The sequence below is a fragment of the Cetorhinus maximus genome, chromosome 32, assembly GCF_964194155.1.
Source record: "Cetorhinus maximus chromosome 32, sCetMax3.hap1.1, whole genome shotgun sequence".
Classification (NCBI taxonomy): Eukaryota; Metazoa; Chordata; class Chondrichthyes; order Lamniformes; family Cetorhinidae; genus Cetorhinus; species Cetorhinus maximus.
This window is the reverse complement of record NC_135910.1, coordinates 14,398,182-14,409,288: the sequence shown is the minus strand read 5'-3', so window position 1 is coordinate 14,409,288 and position 11,107 is coordinate 14,398,182. Positions and strand designations below refer to the sequence as shown.

At 51.3% G+C, this 11,107-nt stretch overlaps 1 protein-coding gene across 1 annotated transcript; it reads left to right on the top strand.

Annotated features, from left to right (window-relative positions):
* The first annotated feature begins 6,124 nt into the window (after window positions 1-6,124).
* Window positions 6,125-8,234, top strand: LOC144671297 (uncharacterized). The gene has a single exon (XM_078533106.1). The coding sequence runs from the start codon at window positions 6,129-6,131 to the stop codon at window positions 8,232-8,234; it is 2,106 nt and encodes a 701-aa protein (XP_078389232.1). The 5' UTR covers window positions 6,125-6,128.
* The last annotated feature ends 2,873 nt before the right edge of the window (window positions 8,235-11,107 follow it).

Below are 11,107 nucleotides of genomic sequence, written 5' to 3'. Positions count from 1 at the left end.
TAGAAAGCAGGACAAGCAAGGTACAGATAGGCCTAGTGGGGGTGGGGTGAAGGGATTGAAATAGGCTAAAAGGTAGAGATAAAACAATGGATGGAAATACACTTAAAAATAATGGAAATAGTTGAGAAAAGAAAAATCTATATAAATTATTGGAAAAAACAAAAAGGGGGAAAATCGGAAAGGGGGTGGGGATGGAGGACAGGTTATCTCCACCTATCACTGGCCCTCTATCCAGCTCTACTTGTCCCACCCCCCCTTAAACCAGCTTATATTTCACCTCTCTTCTATTTTTACTTAGTTCTGTTGAAGGGTCATGCGGACTCGAAACATTAACTGTGTTCCTCTCCGCAGATGCTGTCAGACCTGCTGAGTTTTTCCAGGTATTTTTGTTTTTGTTTTGTTTAGTTTTCTCCGAGTGCACACCCAGGCTTAACAGAGCAAGCACAGTGAGCACCAATAGTAAACAGACTCACATAATCAAACACGAAACACTTGACACTGTGAACTATCTGGGGATTCGCTGCATGGCTGGGGGCCAGGGTGGTTGAAGATTGGGCGATGAGTGGGTGGGAGCGGAGCAGTTAAACTGCTGCCACAGGTGCAATCTCTGCCTGTGCTGAAGTCCCTCAGCGCGTCTGCCCCTTTTATTGGTTGAAAACAGGAGATTGACATCCCTTCCACCAATCAGAACCTACCCCACCACTTTATTGACCATTCACAGGGCAGCTTAGGGTCACGTGGCCCCTTATTTGAACTCATGCAAAGGGATAATTGTTTGGGTGCTCCTTTGGAAAGGAGTGAGGTTGGTGATCTGACAACTCTTCCTGGGAATACCTTTTGTCCAGGAACATATTGCTTCATCCCAGTTTTATGCAATGCTTTAAAATGTCTACACCCTCCTTCCAGTTCAACTTCTAGTAGCATCTGTGGTGTCTGTTTCCTTAGCTCTGAGCCTACACCCAGGCTTAACAGAGCAAGCACAGTGAGCGCCAATAGTAAACAGACTCACATAATCAAGTAACTTGGAGCTCAGTCACAGCAGGAGAGACCCCCAGGGGGGGACAGAGGAAACTCTTTAGGGATGTTCTCAAAGCGTCCCGGAAGAGGTCGCACACATCTGCCGACCCGTGGGAGACCCTAGCTCGGAGTTAACGCGGGAAAAGGCATCGGACACATGGAGAGAGTACGGCTGGGAACGCGCAGAGGAGAAGTCGAGGCAATTGGAGGGAGCGCGCAAACCTCCGAACAACCCATCCACCCAACCCTTCGAGCGCCACAACTGACCCCACATGCCGGAAACACTCAGCAGGTCAGGCAGCATCCCCGGAGAGAGAGAGACAGAGTTCACGTTTCAGGTCGACAACCTTTCATTTGAACTGGGAAAAGTTTGAGATGTCACAGGTTTGGAGCAAGTACAGAGGCAGAGGAGTGAAGAACACAAGAGAAAGTCAGTGATAGGATGGAGCAGAGGAGAGATTAAATGACACAGGTGGGATTGTTATGTATTTTATGTATTTTAATGGGCTCAGAGAAATGCAGAGATGACACCAGTTTCTAAATATGCAGGACCTTTATTTACAGAGTTTTATGCAATGCTTTAAAATGTCTACACCCTCCTTTCAGTTGAACTTCTAATAGCATCTGTGGTGTCTGTTTACTTAGCTCTGAGTCCACACCCAGACTTAACGGAGCAAGCACAGTGAGCGCCAATAGTAAACAGACTCACATAATCAAACACAGATCAATTGAACCATTGAACACAGCAGGGATGATGGTGCAAGGCAAAAGGAGGGGGATGGCGATGGAACAAATAAAAAAGCAAAAGACGGGTCTTGAGCAGGTGTAAATGGGAGAAAAAGCAGGATCATCACCAACAGTTGCCGGCCAGTAAGATGGGAGCAGTGGTGATGATCTGAAATTGCTGAGCTCAAAGCTGAGTCAGGAAGACTGTAATAGAGAGATGAGGTTCCATTTCTCAAACTTCCATTGAGCTCCATTGGAAGACTGCAGCAGACCGAGGGCAGAGAGGTCGGGGTTGGGCTGGGGAATTAAAGCGACAGGCGATTTGTTTTTATTTCAGACGTCCGGCGCCTGCATTATTTTGTTTTTTGCCCAAAGCACTGGAGGGGTCACTAAAACTCAAATAAAAATAACACATTTTTAAGAGGACCAACTTTTTGCCCTTGGGAAGCGTGGCCAGAGAGGGCTTGGAAGGATGGTGGGGAGAGTGAAGGACCTGTGGTGTCCCTGCAAGGAGGTGCTTCTGAAAGCAATGGTCAATGAACACCCATGAAACGCAAACATAAAGGCATCGGTGTTAAGTTCAACTTAAGGTTAAAGGTTGCGACTCAAGTCAGGAAGATCATGGGTTCAAGTTCCAACCTGAGGCTTGAGCACATAGTCAAGGATGATACAGCACTGAGGGAGCACTGCAGTGTTGACGGTGCCATCTTTCGGATGAGACGTGGAACCGAGGCCCCAATCCGACCTCTCAGGTGGATGCGGAAGATCCCGTAGTACTATCCCAAAGAAGAACTGGGGAGTTCTCCTCGGTGCACTGAGGCCAATATTTATCCCTCAATCGACATCACAAAGAACAGGTTATCTGGTCATTTATCACTTTGCTGTTTGTGGGAGCTTGCTGTGCGCAAATTGGCTGACGCCTTTCCTATGTCACAACACTTCAAATTATACTTCACTGGCCATAAAGCGCTTTGGGACACGCTGAGGTTATAAAAGGCGCTCTATAAATGCGAGTCTTTCTTTCATGTTGGGTGGATTGGGGTTTTCTGAAAATTATGAAGAAGACAGAGAACAGTTAAGGACATGATTTTGTTACCTCCAGATGCAAGTATTTGGCTGGCCTTCTGCCCTCTGTAAACTTCAGCTCATCCAAAACTCCATCGCCCTGTATCCTAACTCGCACCCACCTACCCCTGTGTCGCTGATCTACACTGGCTCCCAGTCCAACCTCATCCCGCTTTCAAAATCCTCAGCCTTGTTTTCAAATCCCTCCGTGGCCTCGTCCCTCCCGACCTCTGTAACCCTCTCCAGCCCTACGACCCTCCGAAAATTCGTGGTTTCCCAGAGAGTGGTGAGCCCGTGGAATTCGCTACCACAGAAAGCAGTTGAGACCAAAACATTGTATGTTTTCAAGAAGGAGTTAGATATAGCTCTTGGGGGGCGAAAGGGATCAAAGGGATATGGGGAGAAAGTGGGAGCAGGCTATTGAGTTGGATGATCAGCCATGATCATAATGAATGGCGGAGCAGGCTCGAAGGGCCAAATGGCCTCCTCCTGCTCCTAGTTTCTATGTAATTCGTTCCTCTTGACCGTAATCACTTCTCTTCGCGCCACCATTGGGGGCTGTGATTTCTGCTGCCTGGGCGGGCCCTATGCTCTGGAATTTCCCCCCCCCCGCCCCCACCAGACCTCTCTGCCTCTCTCTCTATAAGATGCTCCTTAAAGCTAACCTCTCTGGGCAATAATTTGGTCCTCTAACCACATACCCCCCTCAGGTGGATCAGTGTCAAATCCTGGTTGATTTTGCTGCTGAAAAGCACTTTTGGGGACAGTCTTGCTACGTTAGATGAGCTGTGCAGACGCAGTTTGTTTTTGCTGCCTATGAAGCAGGCATTCCTTTGTCACGCACCTCGCTTCGATTCACAGAAGCGTGCCTGCCTCTTAAAGGTGCTAAAGTGCACATGAAAGCGAGCGGTGGTCACGGCCACATCCTGGAACCTTCCGTGCAGCGAGAGAATCGAGAAACCAAATCGCTGCTTCTCACATCATCACCTCTTCCTCAGCAGAGAAGCAAAGAAACCTCCTGTCAGAAACCAGAGGAGGGGGAATCAAGTCGCCCTGGGAGAGAGTGGGGGGGCGGCGGGGAGAGAGGGGAGCGCGCGAGCGGAAGACTTGACGCCAGTAAGAGTTGGCTGGAGTACCGTCACCCAGCTTTGGACAGAAGCCACCCACGCTTCGTAGGTAAGGGTGAGTAAAACACGTCGCTTGCGGTGCTATATTTTCTGGGAGGGGGTTTTATTGCCGCCAAGCTTTTCCGGAAAGATTGACTCCGGTCCCCGCCGTTGTTGGTTTGAGGAAATAACTTCAACCGAAATAAGTGTGAGGTGGTCCATTTTTCTATGGAAGGATAGCCCTTTGGGGGTAAAAAAGATGGTGGAACAGAGGGACCTGGGGTTACAGATATGCCAAAGACAATAAGTAGCGACCCGGGTTTAGGAAAACCAAAGGAAACCGGCAGCTGGGGGCTTATTTCTGGAGGGGTAGAATCAGGAAGCAATAAAGTTAGCGAAACTTTGGTTAGACCACACTTAAAGCACCGTGAACAATGGCTATCTGCTTGTTTTCACGTGCAATTTAGTACCTTCAAAATGTCTTCGTATTACTGAAAGGATATCGAGACACTGAAGAAGGTGCATAAAAGATTTATTAGTGCGATACCAGGACCGAGAGCGCGTACCCATTAGGAAATGTTACACACCTTTCTCTGGAAAACAGAAGGCGGAGGAGATAGTCTGGCAGATGTTATGTGGGTGCAGGTGTAGAGGAGATGTTTCAGCTCCCAGTGGTGGGGGGGATGGTGGCGTAATGGTAATGTTGCTGGCTTATGAACCCAGATAACCCAGGCTAATGCTCTGGGGGGACATAGGTTCAAATCCCACCACCACAGTTGACAAAATTTAAATTGAATGAATGAGGACTTAAGATGCAGCAGGAGACTTTTGAGTCTGCTCTGTCACTCAGTCAGATCATGGTTGATCTCCCACCTAAACACCATTTTTCCTGCACTAACCGTATATCCCTTGGCGTTTTTAATATGTAGAAATCTATCAACCTCAGTCCTGAATATACTTAGTGACTGAACCTCCACAGCCCTCCGAGGTAGAGAATTCCAAAGATTCACCACCTGTCCCTTAGCCAAATTCAGGTCCGAGCTGCGACAATCCCTTTAATCTCACGGGGCCCTCCATTTTACTAATTAACCTATCAAACTGTTGCTTGATAGTGCAGAACTTGAATATTGCTGAAAAGAGGGTCATGTTCTTGAAGCTTTTCACCTCGCACTCATCCGGACAAATGCAAGAATGCCAAATTTCAAAATGATCACAACAATTTATACTACAGGACAAAAGGGCGCTGATTGGTTGGCAAGCCAATGATGTCAATCAATCGGCACCCCTTTTCTCCTGTAGTGTAAATTGTTGTGACGGTTTGAAATTTGGCATTCTTGTGTTTGTCCTGATGAGTGCGAGACGAAAATCTTCGACAACATGTCTCTTTTCAGCAATAATTAGCCTGTCATAAGAGATTGCTTTTGAAAGTGTGGGCAGCAGGGGCGGGGTGGGTGGGGTGAGGTGGGGTGGGTGGGTGGGGTGGGGTGGGCGGGTGGGGTGGGGTGGGTGGGGTGGGTGGGGTGGGGTGGGGTGGGCGGGTGGGGTGGGTCGGGGTGGGGCAGTGTGGGGTGGGTGGGGTGGGGCGGGGTGGGGTGGGTAGGTGGGGTGGGGCGGGGTGGGTGGGGTGGGGCGGGGTGGGGTGGGTGGGGTGGGGTGGGGTGGGGTGGGTGGGTGGGGTGGGTGGGGTGGGTGAGGTGGGGTGGGGTGGGTGAGGTGCTATGTGAGGCCAGATCGAGCGCAAAAAACAAAACCCTTCATTTCTGCCTTTGAGCCCCGATGGCCCCGAAATAATTCACCCCCCCCCACCAGATCCTCCAATATCCTTGCCCCACCTGCTGTTTGGGGTGGCGGGGGGTGGGGTGGGGGGTGGTGCTAGGGCCAAGTTTTGAGGTGAACTGTGCTGCCAATGCCCACCCGACTATCAGATATTCTGATGGGGATCCCGGATCGTACCTTGGACTGTATCCCGATTCAGACCTGAAGCCTTCCCAATGGGAAAGGGGGACATCTTTTGATGGGGAGGGAAAAAACCGAGGTGAGCTGGGGGTGGGGGCAATGGGTATGGGGACAACAAAGGAGTTGGCGGGGGGGTGGGATTGTGACCAATTGCAGTTAGCGTTTGGATGCAGCAGCACTGTCCACGATGTATTTATTTTCCAGTTGTACCATCTCACCATGAAGACACTGCCCTTGGTTCTTGGTGCCCTGGGGCTGATGCTGTGCGCGGTGAGAATCTGCTCACCGGCCGAAGACCCCTGCCTGCCCTGCGAGTGCACGGATTCCGCCACGCGGATGATGTGGTGCATCAATAAGAAGCTGAGGGCCGTCCCCGGGAACCTCCCGCCCGACGTCCAGGAGCTGTTCTTGCAGCACAACAACATCTCCGACGTCCTGCCGACCGACTTCTGGAGCTACGGCCCTGGGCACGGCGACGCCATGGTGCCACCTCGGAAGAGGCCCAGGGGCCACCTCCTGTCCCTCGACCTCAGCCACAATCACCTCACCTCGGTGCCGACCGAAGCGTTGGCCACCCTGCCGCAGCTGAGCAAGCTTTTCCTGAGTGAAAACCAGATCACGGCCTTGTCCCCGGGCTGCCTAAGCGACCTCAGAAACCTCAAGGAGTTGCACCTAAGCGGCAATCGCCTTCAGGTTTTGAACCCTGGCATCTTCTTTGGACTTTCGATGCTTCAGAAACTCGCGTTGAGTTTGAATAAGATCACGAGCATTGTCCCCGGAACCTTCAGTGAGCTTGGTCAGTTGGATTTTCTTCAGCTTAATGGCAATCAGGTCTCCGAGCTCCAGCCTGGCACCTTTAAGGGACTGAAGAACCTTAAACAGCTCTACCTCCGAAGCAACGTTATTCATTCCTTGACCAATGGGTCATTAGATGACCTCGATCAACTCCAGGTCCTAAGTCTTAGCCACAATCGCTTGTGTTCGGTGCCCGAGGAAGCTATGGCGAACCTCAAAGTGTTGAAGGATCTTTACTTGAATAACAATCGCATCTCCTTCCTTCCCGAAGGATTCCTGCCCCAGTTCAAGAGGCTGGTGATATTCGACATCAGCAACAATGAGCTGGTGCAACTCCCGGAAGACGCCTTGCTCAGCCTGACCAAACTAAGGCACCTAGACCTGAGCTTCAACAACCTCACTCACCTCCCTCCCGGAGCATTTCGTGAGCTGCAGAACTTGACTATACTCAACCTGTTCAACAATTACATCGACTCGTTGCCTGGGCCAGTGTTCGGCGGCCTAGTGAGCCTGAAAGAGGTCCACTTGGACAACAACCGCATCTCGTCTCTGCCACCGGAGCTATTTCAGAAACAGTCCGAGCTGAGGGAGCTTCAGCTGGACAACAACTTGCTCTCGAGCCTGCCCGAGGGCATCTTCCACAACCTGACCAACTTGAGGACCTTGTACCTTGACAACAACCGGCTGAGCGTCGTTCCCGTGGCAACCTTCCGGGGCCTGGGGAACCTGCGAGAGCTCCAGTTGGAACGGAACAACATCAGCTCCCTCCCCGAGAAAACCTTTGATGGCCTAACGGAGCTCCGGATCCTGCAACTCAATCACAACCGCCTCACCGCCCTCCCCCGGGGCATCTTTGAGTCCCTCGTGAACCTGAAGGAGCTCCAGTTGAGCGGCAATGTATTCGGCACCATCCCCCAGGGGCTCTTCAAGAGCTTGAAGAAGCTGAAGGAGTTGCACCTGGATGGTAACTGGCTGAGCACTATCGAGCCAGACTTGTTCCAGGACTTGCAAAGGTTGGAGGAGCTCCAGCTGCAGTTCAACCACCTCCTCTACCTGCCGCCCAGAGTCTTCGCCCATCTCCACAGGCTGAAGAAGCTGCAGCTCCACAATAACCACCTGGCGACCTTAGCCCCCGAGACCCTGGAGAGGCAGGGGAACTTGCAAGAGCTGCACCTGGACCGAAACGCCATCACCTTCCTCCCCGCGGCCGCTTTCCGGAACCTCGCCCGCCTCACCCTCCTGCACCTCAACTTCAACAGGCTCACCAGCATCGGCGACGGGTTGCTGGACCCCCTGGTGAAGCTGAAACAGGTCCACTTGTACAGCAATCCCTGGGACTGCAGCTGCCCGTCCATTCTCTACCTCAGTCGCTGGCTGGAGAGAAACCCGAAGACAGCCCAAGAGACGGTCGAGTGTGCTTCTGATCACTCACCTGTGGCAGCCGTGAAGAGGTTCTCTTCCGTGCCTTTGCGTTGCTCAGCTCCTTCAAACCAATCATTGTCCACTCTGCAAATTCTCTTTTACATCTGTTTGGTGCTTTTCCTCAACATGATCCTCCCTAGATATTAATCCAGCCCTACCACCCTGTCAAATCTCTGCGCCCCCTTTAATCCTGGCCTCTTACGCATCCCCCAGATCCACCATTCCAACATCAGTGGCCATGCCTTTGTCTGCCTCGGTCCCCAAGCTCTGGAATTCCCCCTCCAAACCCCTCCACCTCTCTCTCTCTCCCTCCCCACCCCCCCGCCACCTTTAGGATGCTCCCCACCTCTCTGACGAACCTTATGGTCACCTGTCCTAACATCTCCTCACATGCTCAGTTGTCAAATCTTGTTCCATGCCCCTCCTGTGAGATGCCTTGGGTTGTTTTATTACAATAACAGCAGGATATAAGTTGAGGCCATGTTGCTGTCCCAGATTGGATCGGGCAGAATAACATAACATGGCTGTGGGGTGAAATGGGTAGGGAACATTTCATCGTGGTGCTCTGACCATCATGAGCTTTATTTTACTCTTTCACAGGAGGTGTGCGTCGCTGGCTGGGCCAGCATTTATTGCCCATACCTAATTGCCCCTTGAGAAGGTGGTGGTGAGCCGCCTTCTTGAGCCGCTGCAGTCCCATGTGGTGTAGGTACACCCACAGTGCTGTAAGGGAGGGAGTTCCAGAATTTTGACCCAGCGACAGTGAAGAAACGGCTGATTTATTTCCAAGTCAGGATGGTGCCTGGCTTGGAGGGGAACTTCCAGGTGGTGGTGTTCCCATGTGAATGCTGCCCTTGTCCTTCTAGATGGTAGAGATCGTGGGTTTGGAAGTTGCTGTCAAAGGAACCTTTATGAGTTGCTGCAGTGCATCTTGTAGATGGTACACACACTGCTGCTACTGTGTGTCGATGGTGGAGGGAGTGAATGTTTGTGGATGGGGTGCCAATCAAGTGGCTGCTTTGTCCTGGACATTGTCAACTTCTTGAGTGTTGTTGAAGCTTGTTACGATACAGCAGTTGGTAAAAGCTGAGTTATTTATAATCCCAGAGGGAAACTTTAAACAACTGTCATAACCTATATTTTCAAGTGTTATGTTTGAGATGCAGCTCTAAATTCAGGAATCAGGCCACCATTTCTCGAGAGGTTTTTATACCAAAATACATGAGACATTTATTAATTTACACAAGTTAAACATATACACATGGCTACAAATTACTACTGTCATAACTTTTTAACAAATTCCCAAACTAATCTCCAATAAGACAACAACAACCCATAGACTTAACCAGACACCAGGCAAAGCATTTTCACCTTATGAGGTTCCTTTCACTTTGGTTCCTTGGCAGACAGTTGTAGGCTTACAGCTGCTTAGACGTTACATTGCCTCTGCCCTGCACACACAAAACTCCCTTCTGTTCTACCCAGCACTTCTCTTTGAATGTAACTTCTCCTTGTATCCTTTGGACTCCTTTCATAGCACCAATTTTATTAGTAATATAAACATTGCTTGGTCTCTTCTAGCTAGGCGCAAGATTTCACTCCCATTCTTGAATGCTCTATCCAACAAAATGCAAGTGCCTTCCTATAAACCTTTATTATAAAAAATAATTTCCAATTACATTATAGACATTAATGGCTTCATGACAGAGTCAAGTGGGGGTATTCCATGATTATATGAGTCTGGGGCTCATATGAAAGACCAGTTTGCCTTCCATTAAATTTTTTAAAATATAAAATATTTTTATGGACTTGTATGTTGATGGCTTTTGCAATAAGGCCTGTAGCCAACCCAGTGAAGATGGAGTGAGGATGGAAGATGAGTAGAGTGGACTATTTGGTTTCAGAAGGACGGGAGACAAAAGCTTGAGAGGAACAGCAAGAGTCTTGGTGATCAATAGGGAAAGGGTTTTGATGGGGAGAGACTCCTGGAGGTTAGGAAAGGATTCCCTCTCAGATGACGAGACCCCCTGTAGCCAGAGAAATTTTTGTCTTGCTTCTCTTAATGCCTGACATGAAAGGACATGAATGCCCGGAGATTTGTTGAGGTATTAACCGCACAGGATAACCTGGAGATTCTCAAAGAGGCTCCTCTGTGTAGAGTCAGCCTCCGGGTGAACCTCTGGTGACAACAGTACCTGTGGTACCTCTGTGCTCACTAACGTCGGCTTCCGTTTCTCCAATGCCTTGCTTTTAAAGTTCTCAGGCCCCATATCCCATCCTGGCCTCACCCCCTCCCTATCTCTGTAAGCGCCCACAATTCCCTCAGGCCTCTGCGCCCCTCCGACCCTGACCTCCCGGACGCTCCCGATTTTCGTTCCTCTGCGTTCGGAGGACGGGCCTCCCGTAAGCGATGGAATCCCCTCCCTTCACCTGCCTGCCTCGCCACTGCCCCTCACCCCCTTTTAAAACCCACCTCTGTGACCCAGCTTTCGGTCGCCCCCTTTCCCCGACATTTCCCCGCCTCACTTGGCATTGGGTTCATTTGGCGAAGCCTCTCGGGGAGCTTTGAGGTGGAGGGGGGGGAGGGGGGGGTGCTATACAAATGTGGTACGTTGTTGTTGTTGTTGTTGTTGCGCTGACGGGTGAGCCGAAAAGGAGATCGGCCTCTTCTCGAAACGTGCGACCTCCGCCCGCTGCGGGAACGCGGGGAGAAGCCGCTCTCCGGCCTGTCACTCGGGCCTGTCGCTCGGGCCTGTCGCTCGGGCCTGCCGCTCGGGCCTGTTGCTCGGGCCTGTCGCTCGAGCCTGTCGCTCGGGCCTGTCGCTCGGGCCTGTCGCTCGGGCCTGTTGCTCGGGCCTGTCGCTCGGGCCTGTTGCTCGGGCCTGCCGCTCGGGTCTGTTGCTTGGGCCTGCCGCTCGGGCCTGTCGTTCGGGCCTGCTGCTTGGGCCTGTCGCTCGGGCCTGCCGCTCGGGCCTGTCGCTCGGGCCTGCCGCTCGGAGCCTTGCGATGCTGGGCTCTGC